At 47.0% G+C, this 18268-nt stretch overlaps 1 protein-coding gene across 1 annotated transcript in view; it reads left to right on the top strand.

Moving 5' to 3' along the window:
• Positions 1–18268, top strand: part of LOC128423850 (unconventional myosin-Ig-like) — an 83836-nt gene that overhangs the window by 12790 nt on the left and 52778 nt on the right. The window contains exons 5-11 of the mRNA XM_053409387.1: positions 1255–1308; positions 3294–3389; positions 5947–6063; positions 7157–7363; positions 10066–10211; positions 12465–12579; positions 13407–13577. Coding sequence (XP_053265362.1) covers positions 1255–1308; positions 3294–3389; positions 5947–6063; positions 7157–7363; positions 10066–10211; positions 12465–12579; positions 13407–13577 — 906 coding nt within the window. The remainder of the gene's footprint in view (positions 1–1254; positions 1309–3293; positions 3390–5946; positions 6064–7156; positions 7364–10065; positions 10212–12464; positions 12580–13406; positions 13578–18268) is intronic.

Genomic DNA, 18268 nt, shown 5'->3' with positions numbered 1-18268 from the left:
TGGTGCTGTGGGTTAAACCACAGAGCCTAGGACTTGCCGATCAGAAGGTCGGCGGTTCGAATCCCCGCGATGGGGTGAGCTCCCGTTCCTCGGTCCCAGCTCCTGCCCACCTAGCAGTTCGAAAGCACGTCAAAGTGCAAGTAGATCCCAGAGGACAGGATCACACTTCAAAACGACCTTGACAGATTGGAGAACTGGGCCAAAACAAACAAGATGAATTTTAACATGGAGAAATGTAAAGTATTGCACTTGGGCAAAAAAAATGAGAGGCACAAATACAAGATGGGTGACACCTGGCTTGAGAGCAGTACATGTGAAAAGGATCTAGGAGTCTTGGTTGACCACAAACTAGACATGAGCCAACAGTGTGACGCGGCAGCTAAAAAAGCTAATGCAATTCTGGGCTGCATCAATAGGAGTATAGCATCTAGATCAAGGGAAGTAATAGTGCCACTGTATTCTGCTCTGGTCAGACCTCACCTGGAGTACTGTGTCCAGTTCTGGGCACCACAGTTCAAGAAGGACACTGACAAACTGGAACGTGTCCAGAGGAGGGCAACCAAAATGGTCAAAGGCCTGGAAACGATGCCTTATGAGGAACGGCTAAGGGAGCTGGGCATGTTTAGCCTGGAGAAGAGGAGGTTAAGGGGTGATATGATAGCCATGTTCAAATATATAAAAGGATGTCATATAGAGGAGGGAGAAAGGTTGTTTTCTGCTGCTCCAGAGAAGCGGACACGGAGCAATGGATCCAAACTGCAGGAAAGAAGATTCCACCTAAACATTAGGAAGAACTTCCTGACAGTAAGAGCTGTTCGACAGTGGAATTTGCTGCCAAGGAGTGTGGTGGAGTCTCCTTCTTTGGAGGTCTTTAAGCAGAGGCTTGACAACCATATGTCAGGAGTGCTCTGATGGTGTTTCCTGCTTGGCAGGGGGTTGGACTCGATGGCCCTTGTGGTCTTTTCCAACTCTATGATTCTATGATTCTATAAATAGGTACCGCTCCGGCGGGAAGGTAAATGGCGTTTCCGTGCGCTGCTCTGGTTCACCAGAAGCGGCTTAGTCATGCTGGCCACATGACCCGGAAGCTGTACGCCGGCTCCCTCGGCCAATAAAGTGAGATGAGCGCCACAACCCCAGAGTCGGCCACGACTGGACCTAACGGTCAGGGGTCCCTTTACCTTTGTATTGGTTATATGAGGCTGGTTATCCCACAGTTCAAAGATGCATTCTGAGTCTTCCCTTCCCTTGCAGTCTCGTATCCTCAAACAGCAGCCGGGCGAGAGGAATTTCCACACCTTCTACCAGGTGAGCAAACCTCCAGAAGAGGACCCACGCTTTCCCCTTCCTGCTGGGATTTCTCCTCATTCCTGATCTGCTTCTCCGTACTCAGATTGTGTGTTGATGTTGCTCCCTTATCCCTCAAGATCTCAAAGCGACGTATGCCATCAGCTATATATTTTGGAAAATGGTTTTCCGTCCATTTGTCCCCTAAAGGTTTGGAAGCCTCTTGAGATATCGTTGCCAAACTTGACTCAAGGGTTCCCAAGGGTGAAGGCCGTGGTTTTCATCAATGTTTGACCGCCATTTTGAATCAAGAAGTCACTTTGGCCTGGCTTTGCCCGTTTTTGGCGTAGGTTCAGCTGTCGCTCGAAATACTGTCGCTAAACATACCCTAAGGTGGGGGTAGCAGTCTTTGCCAATGTTTGGACGCACGGCATCATTTTGATTCAATATGGCAGGCTGAAACAAGACTATGGTGTGACTGCGCCTGCTTTTTGTCATAGGTTTGGCCACCTCCTAAGATGCTGTTGCCAAACTTGGTACTCTTTGTCAATGTTTGGTTTCCAGGTGCCATTTTGAATCAATATGGCGTACCAAAATGCGTTGTAACTTCACTTGATTTTTGGAGTAGCAGGCTCAAATTCACAAATTACACAATTCATTTGAAAATCAATATTTATTTATTTTTTGTTTTCTAAAAATTCCCGGGCAGCGCCGAGCACTCCTTACTACCACGTATAAATATTAAAAGTATAAGTCATGGGTAGGCAAACTAAGGCCGCGGACGGTCTGGGAATCAACGTGTTTTTAAATTAGTAGAATGTGTCCTTTTATTTAAAATGCATCTCCCCCCCCCAATTTTTTTATTCATTTTATAGCACAAATAAAAAACACAAACAGAAAAGACAAACAATACGAACAAATTCTTGCCATATCCTTATTTTTCTAAACATTGTTAAGTGGGCTTCCCCAAGTCCCACCTATCTGATTTTCATTTTACTTCATCTTTAGCAGTTTACATATATCATAATTTCTAAACATCTTTTTTTTTTAATCACACTTAAAATAACTTCACATTTTATCACTTACAAATAATACTGTTTTGAAATACCCTATCTTCTACTTCTAACCCTACAGCCTATATCCACTTCCAAAGCTATTCTAAGGCATCTCTGGGTTATTTGTGGGGCATAGGAATTCGTTCATTTTTTCCCTTTCAAAATATAGTCCGGCCCCCCACAAGGTCTGAGGGACAGTGGACCGGCCCCCTGCTGAAAAAGTTTGCTGACCCCTGGTTTAAGTGCTGACTGGTGCAGGGCCTGGTAGGGCAGGAGGCCAGGAAGCCAACAGTAGATGGCGCCAGAGGCAACGACAGACAGAGTCAACTCAACTCTTTTCAGCTCTGTCCTCTTCCAGCTGTCATGAGTTCTAGTAACTTGCTGGCTTTTAAAGAAGGTAATGGTAAAGGGACCCCTGACCATTAGGTCCAGTCGTGGCCGACTCTGGGGTTGCGGCGCTCATCTCGCTTTATTGGCCGAGGGAGCCGGCGTACAGCTTCCAGGTCATGTAGCCAGCATGACTAAGCCGCTTCTGGCGAACCAGAGCAGCGCACGGAAATGCCGTTTACCTTCCCGTCGGAGCGGTACCTATTTATCTACTTGCACTTTGACATGCTTTCGAACTGCTAAGTTGGCAGGAGCAGGGACCGAGTAACGGGAGCTCACCCCGTCGTGGGGATTCAAACCGCCGACCTTCTGATCAGCAAGTCCTAGGCTCTGTGGTTTAACCCACAGCGCAAATAAACAACACAGCAAATGCAGAGTTCTGCTGCACAATCGGATTTAGCATTTCAGGCCACAATTTTATATCGCTCCCTTGCACGCATGCCTCCCTCCTTCTGCATGTCGCATTTTTGTCCAGTGACACAACTTTCAGAATCTGGCTGCTCAGACTTGGGTTCGGAAGCTGCTGCGCTGGGCTGTTTACGAGAGAGTTGTTCTTTCTTGCAGTTGCTGCTTGGAGCCTCGGACGCTTTGCTGGAGTCCCTCCACCTCAGCAGGGATCCGGCAGCCTACAGGTTCACCAGAGAAGGTGCCAACAACCATGTAAGTTTCCCTGGGGTTTCATTTCCCCCCCAAAAAAACACCTTTTAAAAAGCTTCTGACCAATTCCAGCTTTTCCCAGACTAATTAATCTGCACACATCTTCTCCCCCCCCCCCCGTCTCTCCTTGTTTATTATAATTAAACATGTAAAGGTTAATAAACTGACACACTCCAGAGTTAGTAGGTTGGTATTATAACATTTATTAAAATAATGCTATGGGTTAATCTTGTGTGCCCTGCTTCTTGGGAGAAGGGCAATGACAGGCCTAGACAGCATCTTGAGAAGTAGAGACGTCACCTTGACAACAAAGGTCCGTATAGTTAAAGCCATGGTTTTCCCAGTAGTGATGTATGGAAGTGAGAGCTGGACCATAAAGAAGGCTGATCGCCGAAGAATTGATGCTTTTGAATTATGGTGCTGGAGGAGACTCTTGAGAGTCCCATGGACTGCAAGAAGATCAAACCTATCCATTCTGAAGGAAATCAGCCCTGAGTGCTCACTAGAAGGACAGATCGTGAAGCTGAGGCTCCAAGACTTTGGCCACCTCATGAGAAGAGAAGACTCCCTGGAGAAGACACTGATGTTGGGAAAGATTGAGGGCACAAGGAGAAGGGGACGGCAGAGGACGAGATGGTTGGATAGTGTTTTCGAGGTTACCAGCATGAGTTTGAGCAAAGTGCGGGAGGTAGTGGAGGACAGAGGTGCCTGGCGTGCTCTGGTCCATGGGGTCACGAAGAGTCGGACACGACTAAACGACTAAACAACAACAACAACAAATGGGTTAATAGAAACAGCAAAGAACCAAAGAATTAAAATGCAAGCTCTGTAAAAACCCAACTAAAACCCAGATATGTCTAATGTATTCAATCCAGTAGCTAACTAAATGCCCAAAGACAACACTCCCAATATAATAATAAAGTACCCCAAAACAATTGGCAATTTTCAGTTATCAAAATTGTGGGTTTTGCATTCTTGTATCCTTTTCTCAATCAGGAAAAAAATTCTTCTGAATGTTATATAACATACATATAAAACAAGATAGAAAAAGACATTATAAACTTGTAACACATCTGATCTATCAGCAGGTATCTTGGAGCATCAAGTCATGTAAGAATCTGCCTTTAATAATAATAATAAGCCTCTTCAGCAGAGAGGAAATAAAAAGGCACATGACACCTCAAGTTTCATATCCCCCAAATTCCAAATCAATGGGTTATTTTGGTAAAAAACAAAACAAAATGAAAAAACCTTCCCTTACCCTGGGATCCAAGGTATGTTTTTAATTTTAGGATCCAAGTATAGCGTTTTTCTTGCTGAATTGGGTGGCAGGATTCGGGTTAGTCACTGCAAGAGCAGAGACCCCAAACCACCACTGGAGGGCACTGATTTTTCATTTCCCACTGAAAGCTTTGCATTCCCAGCTTGTCTTGGAGGAATAAATGCTGTGCTTTTTTTCCTGGGGGTACGCAGGGGTATGCACACCCCTAAACATTTTGTGAATCTAAGTTTGGCCTCACTGAGGGGCATTATTTCAACAGGAGTAGTATAATGAGAGTACCCCAAACATATTTTTTTAAAAGAAAAAAGCACTGAATAAATGGAATTTAAAAAGGCAAATCTGAAAGAGTTCATCTAGCTCTGTGGTTCCCCAAAGCTTTTTGGGGCTGTCGCCCCTTTGGTGCCACTGAAGGGAGAGGATACTCAAATCCTGTCTGTGAAATCACCCCAGGCTTCAATAATCACCCCAGGCCTCAAAACTGTTCAAAATTCCTTTTGTCTTCTAAAAATCCACAGCTACAGCTTTTCTGTGGATTCTCACAAGATGCTGTTCCAAAGGCAAAATGTTATTCTTTTATCAGCACGAGAAGGCTTCAAAAAGCTAATGAATAGGCTCTGTTCAAAGCAGGCCTGAGAACTGAATCTTATCTCATTCTAGTTGCAACATCTTTGGACATGCTGAACCACCAGGGCTCCTCGACCCCTTGGCTTTCATTCCCCTTTCCCAGGAAGGGTGCCAAGAGTCCACAATAGTCCCAAGACAGCTTTCTGTTCATGCTCAGAGGAACTCATGGAGGAGAAAGGGGGAGGGAACTGGAAGGGGTATATATGCTTGTGCACATGACTGTGAACTTGTGCATGCTTTTTGTGAACTATCACACTTGCTCCTTCTTCCAGTTCATGGATGGTAGAAATAAAGCTTTCTATCTGAAACTATTCCTTGAGTGTCTGTTGACTCCCACTTCCCTTTCCCGGGCGCAATATTTTTCCCACCCGAGGGCAAAGCCTCAGAAGGCTACACCACAAATCCACCCCATTGCCCACTATCCTACCCTATTAAATGCATTCTTCAGAATACCTGTCTGCACATGCGAGATAATTACACAACAACGTTCAAAGCAAGAACAATGAATTGCACATTTATCCGAAATCCAATCTGTTCATGTTTTTTTTATATATATATAAAGTCTTCCTGGCAGTGCTCAAACATCATTATTTTTATTTCCCCCTCTTCTCTTCCTCCTCATTCCTTCTCCCCGGCATCCCCTTGCAACCCTAGTCGTCGGGGAGCGAGAAATCCAGCCACCGGGCCGTTGCCGACGCCATGACCGTGATCGGTTTCACTTCGGAAGAGATCGACTCCGTCTACAAGATCCTGGCGGCCATTTTGCACTTGGTAAATAAAGGGGGGGGACGTTGCTTGCTGGCACCGGGAAGGCGTACACAGACGGAATAAATATTCAAGTTAGAAAGGAAACAGCCGCACGGGTTTGTCCTTTACGTCCTCTGTGCTTTTGGTATGTGAGGAGAAATCCTGGGTACCCTCTCTTCTGCCTGGAAATGTATTAAGATGTGATAAAAAACTGTTCAAAAGTCCTTTACAGGGAACATACAGCTGTGGGGGCCAGTTGTGGCACAACAATGTGGCCCTTGAGTCTCTTCCCAGGCCACGCCCCCTTTCCCAGGCCACTCCCCCTCACACTTTCCTCAATGGCTCCATTCCGGAGCCTCGTTCACATCCTGAAAAGAACGCAACCTGCATCTGCGCGTGTGCAGGTCACCATTTCTGCGCATGTGCGTGATGTCATTTTGAGCGTCTGCGCATGCGCTAGCGGCAAAACCCGGAAGTAATGCGTTCTGTTACTTCCAGGTCGCCGCAGAGCGCAACCCGAAAACACTCAACCTGAAGCAACTTTAACCCGAGGTATGACTGTATTTTCAAAGAAGATAAATACAGTGGTACCTCGGAAGTCGAACATAATGCATTCTGGAAGGGCGTTCGACTTCCGAAATGTTCAATTTCCGAGGCACGGCTTCTGATTGGCTCTTGCAATTGGAAGAGCCAATCGGAAGCTGCTTGTCTGCCATGAGGGACGTTCAGCTTCCGAAAAACGTTCAAAAACCAGAACGTGTACTTCCGGGGTTTTGATGTTTGGGAGCCAAAACGTTTGGCGACGAAGACGATCGTAAACCGAGGTTTGACTGTAAATGAGTAAGTTAAGTGAATTTGGTTATGCAGAAGATATTGAAAATAAACTTAAGGAACCGCAGAAAGAGGGGGAAGGACATCAAGTTTGAAAATGTCAAGATGATTGTAAAATCAGTGAAATGTATATCTCTGAAATGCATATATATGTATACCTGAAATGTTCCGTGATCCAATCAGAAGCCAGGATGGCTTCTGTAATTCCAGGATGTCCTGCTTAAATCGGGACGATTGAGCGATATGTGCTTCTGTTTGATTGCTGTTCTCTCGCTGGACTTCCCAGGGCAACGTGTGCTTTGTCGCCACGGGGGACGACGTGGAGGTAGAGAATGCCGAACTGGTGCCCTACCTGGCTGAGCTGACCTCCACAGAGCCGGAAAGTCTCCGTAACACGCTCCTCTACCGGACAGTAGCCACCGGGGGCGGGGAAGTCATCCAAAAGGGCCACAGCGCCAACGAGGCCAACTACGCGAGGGATGCTTGCGCCAAGGTAGTAGCTATGGCAAGGTGCGGGAATGTTCAGGGAGGCAGGAGAGGATATATTGTTTAATCATAGCCTTCTCAACTTGCGTTAGCAAGTCCCTTTACTTAGCAGAGTGCATTCCCCTTTTAAACACACAGCGGTTAGCTTGTTGCAAGCTTGTTTAAGCTTCTCAATATAGGATTCCTGGTAATAATGATAATGATAATGATAATATAAATAAATAAATAAATTTTTATTTATACTCCGCCCTTCCCGGTTCAGAAAACTGGGCTCAGGGTGGCTAACAACAAATTTAAAACACCCATTTGTAGAAGCAGCATAAAAACACAGTATAAAGACATGAATAACAATAAAATTCAAAGTTCAGAAATCAATTTGGGGGAAATCCATCTAATAAGCAAGCATTAGATAATCACCAGGGCTAGCTGGCTTAATTAGTCCTACTTGGGCCAGCGAGGAGACCAGGGGAGAATTAGCTGTGGGGTCTCAGAGCGGGTAATCTTCATAAACGGAGGGGGAGGGAAGAGAAGGGAAATAAAAGATCAGGTTGAATTCAAAATAAAGGCCTGGCGGAATAGCTCTGTCTTACAGGCCTGATGGAAGGAGGTTAAATCCTGCAGGGCCCTGGTCTCGCGTACCCTCTGCGCTTCGGAGGCTTTGCATTGCTATCACTGAAGCCAAGGAGCCTGCATTCGCTCCATAGGACGCACACACGTTGTTGTTTAGTCGTTTAGTCATGTCCGACTCTTCGTGACCCCATGGACCAGAGCACGCCAGGCACCTCTGTCCTCCACTACCTCCCGCACTTTGCTCAAACTCATGCTGGTAACCTCGAAAACACTATCCAACCATCTCGTCCTCTGTCACCCCCTTCTCCTTGTGCCCTCCATCTTTCCCAGCATCAGTGTCTTCTCCAGGGAGTCTTCTCTTCTCATGAGGTGGCCAAAGTACTGGAGCCTCAGCTTCACGATCTGTCCTTCCAGTGAGCACTCCGGGCTGATTTCCTTAAGAATGGATGCGTTTGATCTTCTTGCAGTCCATGGGACTCTCAAGAGTCTTCTCCAGCACCATAATTCAAAAGCATCAATTCTTCGGCGATCAGCCTTCTTTATGGTCCAGTTCTCACTTCCATACATCACTACTGGGAAAACCATGGCTTTAACTATACGGACCTCTGTTGGCAAGGTGACGTCTCTACTTCTCAAGATGCTGTCTAGGCCTGTCATTGCCCTTCTCCCAAGAAGCAGGCGTCTTTTAATTTCATGGCTGCTGTCACCATCTGCAGTGATCATGGAGCCCAAGAAAGTAAAATCTCTCACTGCCTCCATTTCTTCCCCTTCTATTTGCCAGGAGGTGATGGGCCCAGTGGCCATGATCTTCGTTTTTTTGATGTTGAGCTTCAGACCATATTTTGCGCTCTCCTCTTTCACCCTCATTAAAAGGTTCTTTAATTCCTCCTCACTTTCTGCCATCAAGGTTGTGTCATCTGCATATCTGAGGTTGTTGATATTTCTTCCGGCAATCTTAATTCCAGCTTGGGATTCATCCAGCCCAGCCTTTCGCATGATGTATTCTGCATATAAATTAAATAAGCAGGGAGACAAAATACAGCCTTGTCGTACTCCTTTCCCAATTTTGAACCAATCAGTTGTTCCATATCCAGTTCTAACTGTAGCTTCTTGTCCCACATAGAGATTTCTCAGGAGACAGATGAGGTGATCAGGCACTCCCATTTCTTTAAGAACTTGCCATAGTTTGCTGTGGTCGACACAGTCAAAGGCTTTTGCATAGTCAACGAAGCAGAAGTAGATGTCTTTCTGGAACTCTCTAGCTTTCTCCATAATCCAGCGCATGTTTGCAATTTGGTCTCTGGTTCCTCTGCCTCTTCTAAATCCAGCTTGCACTTCTGGGAGTTCTCGATCCACATACTGCTTGAGCCTTCCTTGTAGAATTTTAAGCATAACCTTGCTAGCGTGTGAAATGAGTGCAATTGTGCGGTAGTTGGAGCATTCTTTGGCACTGCCCTTCTTTGGGATTGGGATGTAGACTGATCTTCTCCAATCTTCTGGCCACTGCTGAGTTTTCCAAATTTGCTGGCATATTGAGTGTAGCACCTTAACAGCATCATCTTTTAAAATTTTAAATAGTTCAGCTGGAATACCATCACTTCCACTGGCCTTGTTATTTGCAGTGCTTTCTAAGGCCCATTTGACTTCACTCTCCAGGATGTCTGGCTCAAGGTCAGCAACCACACTACCTGGGGTGTACGAGACATCCATATCTTTCTGGTATAATTCCTCTGTGTATTCTTGCCACCTCTTCTTGATGTCTTCTGCTTCTGTTAGGTCCTTACCACTTTTGTCCTTTATTATGGTAATCTTTGTACGAAATGTTCCTTTCATATCTCCAATTTTCTTGAACAGATCTCTGGTTCTTCCCACACATTTCCCCTTAATTTTTGGAGGGGGAAAAGTGCGTCCTATAGAGCGAAAAATACGGTTGGTTCAGCTGAGAGGCAGTGACTGGTGTTTCAGAAGTAAGAAACCAATGCAAAAAAGCCTGTTCTTGTGTTGCCACCCTCCAGACCTCTTGCAAAGGAGGCACACGATGGTCTCACGGTGGTCTCCTGAGGCATTTAAAGCCGTTGAAATCTGAAAACTCTGTTCAACCAAAAGATGACACGGCCGTCACCCTGTTTTCACCTACAGGCCTTCTATGAGCGTCTATTCTGCTGGATCGTGGCCCGCATCAACACGGTCATCGAGGTCAAGAACTACGATGCCCGAATCCATGGCAAGAATACGGTGATTGGAGTCCTGGACATCTATGGCTTCGAGATCTTCGACAACAATAGGTTGGTGTCTTTCAACTAGCGGAGACCCCCCCCCCGAGGCAAACGAAATACAGTTCTGCACCCCCTTCTGCACTACACATTTAAAGCAGTGTGATAACGATTTAAACAGTTGTCGCTTCCCTCAAAGAATCCTGGGAGATGTAGTTTGTGAAGGACGCTGAGAGTTGTAAAGAGGACCCTCTTCCCCGCACAGAACTACAATTCCCAGAGTTGCCAGAGGAAGAAGGATTGATTTTTTAATATTTTTTTTACAACAACAACAACAAATTTTTATTTATACCCTGCCCTCCCTGGCCGAAACCGGGCTCAGGGTGGCTAACACTGAATATAAATACAGTAAAAACATTAAAAACAAAACAAAAACAAACAAACAAAAAAACAGTTGATTGAAATATAAGTTAGAATACAGCTTAAAATGAAGCTTAAAATGCAGCCTCGTTTTAGTGGTAGTCTGAGAATTGTAGCTCTGTGCCGGGAAAAGGGGTCTCTGAACAACCCTCAACACCCACCCTAAAGAAACTACAACTCCCAGAATTCTTTTGGGGGAAAGCCATGACTGTTTACTAAGTGGAATGATACTGCTTTCAACGTATGTGTTCAGAATCCCATCGGCAGGTGGACTAGTGGTTAGTTTCTGGGTGTTGCCAGGATCCTTGCAAAGGATGGTGAGCCTTAGCTGGATCCGACCATTTTCAGGATCACGTTACACAGGCCGCATTCATGCTATCGGTTTAAAGTTCTATGATACCACTTTAAGCAGTCATGGTTTCCCCCAAGGAATTCTGGGACCTGTAGTTTGTTAAGGATGCTGCGAGTAGTTAGAAGACACCCTCTTATTCCTGTCACAGAGCTACAATTCCCAGAGCAGCGCACGGAAACGCCGTTTACCTTCCCGCCAGAGTGGTACCTATTTATCTACTTGCACTTTGACGTGCTTTCGAACTGCTAGGTTGGCAGGAGCAGGGACTGAGCAACGGGAGCTCACCCCGTCGCGGAGATTTGAACCGCCGAGGTTCTATTTTCTGAGAATCCTCCGGAAAAACAATCTCCCAAAGGACCTGTTGATGGCATTTTACCATTGTACTGCTGAGAATGTATTAACTTATGGTCTGTGTGTGTGGTTTGGGAGCTGCACGGTCCGAGAAAAAATAATGTTGTCCAGGGTTGTAAAAACTGCGGAGAGAATAATTGGGTGCACTCTTCCCACCTTGGTTCAAATCTACGCTTCCAGGTGCCATAAGAAAGCGGCAGAGATAGCGCAGGATAGTGCGCACCCCGGAAATGATCTCTTTCAGCTTCTGCCTTCTGGAAGAAGGTCCAGGGTTATAAAGACCAGGACTAGCCGCCTGAGAGACAGTTTCCACGCAAATGCAATTCTGGTTCTAAACGCAGTATAAGGAGTCCCTATAGTATAGTGTATTTTAAAATGGGGTTTCAGAGTTTTTAGGGGTTTTTGAATGTTTTATGTAAATTTTAAATTTCATTGTTCTGTATGGGACAATGATAATAAAGATATCGTATATATTGTGGCAAGCGCATCATTCCTTCTATTGGCTGCAGGCTTCCAACACCATAATAACTGAAGCATCCCTAAAACATCTTCTATTGTGGGTGCTTGACAGACTGATCAATGTGGCAATCACGAAGCTTCTCTCCCTGTGACCTTCGAACATGCTGACTTTGTTTCAATTAATTTGCGCAAGGGTGTATGATGTGAACGGGGCCTTTCTCCTCTTCCATACCACCGACCGTCTTCCTGGCCCGCCTCTGAACCTCTTCCAATCTGCCTACGCTCTTTCCGAAAGTGTGATGTCCAGAATTAGGCCTGCTCAAATTTGGGTTCCCCGATCGTAAAATGACATTGATGGACAGGCATTTCAGGGCCAACAAAAGAAAGCCCACTCTGCCCTGCAAATATGCGCCATTAACTTATGGAACTCACTGTAACAAGATGCGACAATAGCCACTGGCTCAGGTGACTTTGTAAGAAAATTAGACAAATGTGTCTGATCAATAACTTGTAGTCGTGACAGCTATATAGAAATATTATTTAGATCCAGAGGCATTATGGCATTAAAAGTGAACCCGGGTTCAAATCTCCAGCGTGAAGCTCACGGACTCACCTTCCATAGTAATTAAATAAGTCTGGACTCTGCCACTGAGTTATGGTTTTGCCCTGGGGTGCAGAATCCCCTTTGCTCTGTGGGGTGCAGAATGGGGTCCTGAGTCTCGCCTGCTCCCTCTCCCTTTCAGCTTTGAGCAGTTCTGCATTAACTACTGCAACGAGAAGCTGCAGCAGCTGTTCATCGAACTGATCTTGCAGCAGGAGCAGGAGGAGTACCAGCGCGAGGGGATCGAGTGGCAACACGTGAGTCGCGGTGGCCGGTGAGGGGGAAGGTGTGGGGTTTTCTGGTTGCATATTTTGTGGTTTTATGTGGTGAACTGCCCTGTGATCTTTGGATGAAGGGCGGTACAGTGGTACCTCGGGTTACAGACGCTTCAGGTTACAGACGCTTCAGGTTACAGACTCCGCTAACCCAGAAATAGTACCTCGGGTTGAGAACTTTGCTTCAGGATGAGAACAGAAATCGCGTGGCGGCAGCGGGAGGCCCCATCAGCCAAAGTGGTACCTCAGTTTAAGAACAGTTTCAGGTTAAGAACAGACCTCCAGAACGAATTAACTCCTATTTGGGGACTTCCCTGGCTTTTTCCTGGCCCATGTAGGACCAGTCTGGATAGTTGGCCTTGGTGAAGATTTGATGTTTTCATCCCCAAAAAGTTTTTGATTTGAGTTTCTACTGAAATGAGGCTGCATTTTAATGTTGCATTTTAATCTTGTTTTTAAGTTGTATTTCAATCAATTGTTTTTATACCTGGTGTTAGCCGCCCTGAGCCCGTTTTTGGCTGGGGAGGGTGGGGTATAAAAAAAGGTTATTATTATTATTATTATTATTATTATTAACCCGAGGTACCACTGTATATCAATTTAATAAAAAATAACAACCACAGAATCTCCTTTCTGGGATTTCACAGGGGAACTGCATGAGTCTTAACCCTTTGCTTACCAAGCAACAAGTGGAATTTTATTTTGGCTGCAATACTACGGTATTCCCCACACTACCCCTGAGTCACAGACCTTCTGAAAGGCCTCCCGGAGACTTTGTTTTCACTATTTTCCCACCTCGCCCTTGACAGATTGAATATTTCAACAACCAAATCATTGTGGACCTGGTGGAGGAGCCACACAAGGGCATCATCGCTGTGCTGGATGAGGCCTGCCTGACTGGGGGGAAAGTCACCGACACCCTGTTCCTGGAGTCCATGAATACCAGGCTTGGCAAACACCCACACTATACCAGCAGGAAGGTAAGGTAAAGGTAAAGGGACCCTTGACCATTAGGTCCAGTCGTGGCCGACTCTGGGGTTGCGGCGCTCATCTCGCTTTACTGGCTGAGGGAGTCGGCGTACAGCTTCCGGGTCATGTGGCCAGCATGACTAAGCCGCTTCTGGCGAACCAGAGCAGCGCACGGAAATGCCGTTTACCTTCCCGCTGGAGCGGTACCTATTTATCTACTTGCACTTTGACGTGCTTTCAAACTGCTAGGTTGGCAGGAGCAGGGACCGAGCAACGGTAGCTCACCCCGTTGCGGGGATTCGAACCGCCGACCTTCTGATTGGCAAGTCCTAGGCTCTGTGGTTTAACCCACAGCGCCACCCGCGTCCCTAAGGAGGGGATATCTCGAAGCAGCTCCCCACCCCTCTTCAGCACATGAGCCAAAGGAAGGAACAGAATTAATCTGAGCCTTGAAAAGTACATAGAGCTGGAAGGAAAAGTGGGCAAAAGCGCCATTCTTCCAGCTTCCTCCATTGACTCTATGGGTGTATCAGTGCCGGATTTAGGTTTGATGAGGCCCTAAGCTACTGAAGGTAATGGGGCTCTTTAGATGTCCAGCTGTCCTTTGTCAACAACAAATTGTCGCTGTTTTTGTGTGTGTTACATATATGCTATATGGTAATTTATGGACCTTATAGGTATCTAAAGCCATTTGCACATGCAGAATGTAGGCACCCTATATATGTTGTTGTTGTTTAGTCGTTTAGTCGTGTCCGACTCTTCGTGACTCCATGGACCAGAGCACGCCAGGCACTCCTGTCTTCCACTGCCTCCCGCAGTTTGGTCAGACTCATGTTTGTAGCTTCGAGAACACTGTCCCACCATCTCATCCTCTGTCGTCCCCTTCTCCTTGTGCCCTCCATCTTTCCTCACATCAGGGTCTTTTCCAGGGAGTCTTCTCTTCTCATGAGGTGGCCAAAGTATTGGAGCCTCAGCTTCAGGATCTGTCCTTCCAGTGAGCACTCAGGGCTGATTTCCTTCAGAATGGAGAGATTTGATCTTCTTGCAGTCCATGGGACTCTCCAGAGTCTCCTCCAGCACCAGAATTCAAAAGCATCCATTCTTTGGCGATCAGCCTTCTTGATGGTCCAGCTCTCACTTCCCTACATCACTACTGGGAAAACCATAGCTTTAACTATATGGACCTTTGAGAGCAAACCAGTGATATCTGAGGGAGCAGGCTAGCAGGCAGGGCCCATGACTTACATCATAGGAGCCTACACAACACAAAACACTGTTGCTGGATGTAGGTTTGGTTTTATTTGTTTTTTATCTTATATTTTGGAAATGTACATCCAGGTTTGTTTACCCTTTAAATTTTTGGGGGGGCCCCAAGAGAGTGGGGCCCTAAGCTATAGCTTGTTTAGCTTATATGTAAATCCGGCACTGATTAAGGGAGAGAAAGGAAATCTTCAGGGGAACAGAGTTTACAGCCTTCTGAGGTAGCCTGTTCCACTGTTGAGGAGTTCTTTCCGTCTATTTATTTCGATCTTTTCTATAGCCGTTTATGTGGTGTGTGGTTTTTTTTAAAAAATCTGAGTCGTTTACGGCAATACCTTAACACGGATAGAACATTGATAGAGCATTGCAAAAGAAAATCAAACAAAAATAAATGCGCATTAGAAGCTGCACCCTTGGCAGCAAAATAAAGATGCTCTTCGACATAAAGAAGTCTCAATCGAATGCAGAAATACAATGGGAAAACATGGAAAGCATTGTTAGCAGCTGAGCAAAATCGCTGTGATCCAAGCGGCGCCTACACTCCACACCTCCCCAACAGTGACTTCTCCAAACACAAACTCAGCGGCTTCCCACATACAGACGTCACTTTCCACCCTCCCAGCCATTCATACCCTTATTAGCCGAGCTACCTCCTCCGGAAGGAACCAAGAAGAGCTAAACTTCAATAAAGAATGGGGAAATTTGTATAATTTGTTTAGGAGATCACTGTGAACCAGGCACCCCCGAACTCGGCCCTCCAGATGTTTTGAGACTACAACTCACATCATCCCTAGCTAATAATAATAATAATAATAATAATAATAATAATAATAATAAATTTTATTTATATCCCGCCCTCCCCGGCCAGAGCCGGGCTCAGGGCGGCTAACACCAATAAAATCACAGTAAAACCATAATAGAGGGGAAAGAGAGAGAGAGGGAAAAAACCCCAATTTAAAATACAGGTTAAAATGCAATTTAAAATGCAGCCTCATTTTAAAATAGCCCATAAATCAAGACCATAAGGGGAGGGAAACATGAGGGTCAGACTGAGTCCAAGCCAAAGGCCAGGAGGAACAGCTCTGTCTTGCAGGCCCTGCGGAAAGATGTCAAGTCCCGCAGGGCCCTAGTCTCTTGGGACAGAGCGTTCCACCACATCGGGACCAGTACTGAAAAGGCCCTGGCCCTAGTTGAAACCAATCTAACCACCTTGCGACTTGGGACCATTATTGTTATTATTAATTGTGAGGCTCACAGCCCTTCAGCAGAAAAACAACAATTCCATTCCTTATTCTATATATAACATAGGGATAAAGAGTCATTCTGCTGTTTCCATAGTTAAAACAAGGAGGAGTCATAAATTCTTGCTGGTGTTTTTCAAATCAACCGGCAATCTAGTAGATGCTGATCAACCTTTGCCCAACACCACTGTAGGAAAACCCCCCAGAATTAATAAGAATCACAAATGCCTCCATCCACCCTGAAATATACTCAGAGTCGCAAAGTGATTTCATGCTCTTTATTCAGCTCATAGTGGTGAGGAGGAATGAATGAAAGTCCCCTCAAAGTATCTGCTTTATATACATTATTTACACAATGGGCTGCACATGATTGGCTAATTCCGGAATTCTACTGTAAGCCAATCAGGTTGTGGATTCACTTCTATCTGGAGCATGATTGGGTAGTTCCTGCCAACCAATCATACTGCTGCATTGTTCTAGGACCAATCAGACTGCTGCATTCTGAATCCTATTGTTCTAGGACCAATCAGACTGCTGCCTTTTGGATCCTATTGTTCTAGGACCAATCAGACTGCTGCAGTTTGGATCCTATTCAACTCAGTACATAACACCCCTCCCCTCTAAGTTCCAGTCCTGCCCGGGAGGTCGCATTCATAGTCCTCGAGGTACGCTGGCGGCCTACGTGTGCGTTGCGGCCTGGGGTGTTCCCTGGTCCGGGGTTCAGGTTCTGGCTCGTGTTCCAAGGATGCTGGCTGTGATGGGGCTATTTGGTCTGGCGCAACCGGCTCGCTCAGTCGTGGTTCTGGTTCCGGTGTCCTTTCGGCCTCGCAGGTCCTCTCTGTATTTACTGATTCTGCCTCTCCTGCTGGCCCCTCGTGCTCTATGGGCCTCACTGCCCCTCTGTTCCCTTGGGACTCCTCTGACCTTTCCTCCTCCTGGTTTTCTCCCGGGAATCGTCGCCGTATCTGGTCGCAGTGGCGGCGCCAGCATTGCCCCCCATCTGTTAGCACCTCATACGACACGGGGCCAGTGACCCTGGTGACTGTGGCGGGTACCCATGCTGGGCCTGCCCCAAAATTCTTTGCGTACACTGGGTCCTGGGCCTCGAAGGTCCGGGGGTTCCTGCCTTCCCCCACCACTACCTCATCCTGAGCTCTATCGGGGTGAAGGCGGTCCAATCTGATTGCAAGGCGCCGACCCATTAGTAGTTCAGCGGGGCTCCGGCCAGTCGTTGAGCTGGGGGTGCTGTGCTGTGCTAGAAGGAATGTGGCAAGGCGGTACTCCCAATCCCCTTGCGTCATGCGGCGAAGGGTGTCCTTGGTGGTCCGCACCATGCGTTCTGCTTGGCCATTGGTGGCAGGATGGAATGGCGCCGAACGGATGTGGCGGATGGCGTTCTGCGCTGTGAAGGTTTGGAATTCTCCTGACGTAAATGCAGCCCCGTTGTCTGAGACGAGAGTGTCAGGGAGCCCGTGGGTTGTAAACAGCCTGCATAGTACCCGGATGGCTGCGGACGTAGAAGTGGACGGTACCAGTGCGACTTCCAGCCATTTGGTGTAGGAGTCCACCACTATGAAGAATGTTTTCCCCTGAAAGGGGCCAGCGAAGTCCACATGCAGGCGTGACCATGGTGCTCGGGCGGACTCCCAGGACTGGACTGGGGCCCTTGGGGGATCTGGGCGGGATTCTTGGCAGGCCTGGCAGTGTTTGACCCAGGCCTCTATCTCTCCGTCGATCCCCGGCCACCACACATAACTCCTGGCAAGGGCCTTCATTCTTACTACCCCTGGGTGTGTCTCGTGTAGGGCTGTGAGGACCCTTTTGCGGAGGGGCTGGGGAACAACGACCCTGCTTCCCCATAACAGGCACCCCTTGTGGGCCAACAGTTCATGTTTGCGGGTTGTGTAGCCGGCGAATTCTGGCCCGGGGCTGCTGCTGGGCCATCCCCTCCACACCCAGTCCAGGACCTGGGGGATGACCCTATCTTTCTTGGAATGGTGTGCAACTTCTTGTGCCTGAATGGGGCGGTCGGGAAGCAGCTCCAGGCTCATAACCTCTTGTGCAGGTGCTGGGTCGGGGCCTGTTTCCGGTAGTGGTAGCCTGCTGAGGGCATCCGCATGGCCCATCGCCTTCCCCGGACGGTGAATCAGTGCATACTGGTAGCTGGCAAGGAAAATTGACCACCTGAGGACGCGAGGAGA

Source organism: Podarcis raffonei, chromosome 12 (assembly GCF_027172205.1).
Source record: "Podarcis raffonei isolate rPodRaf1 chromosome 12, rPodRaf1.pri, whole genome shotgun sequence".
Classification (NCBI taxonomy): domain Eukaryota; kingdom Metazoa; phylum Chordata; class Lepidosauria; order Squamata; family Lacertidae; genus Podarcis; species Podarcis raffonei.
Note: the sequence above shows the minus strand (reverse complement) of the source record. Positions and strands in the feature narration are given on the sequence as shown.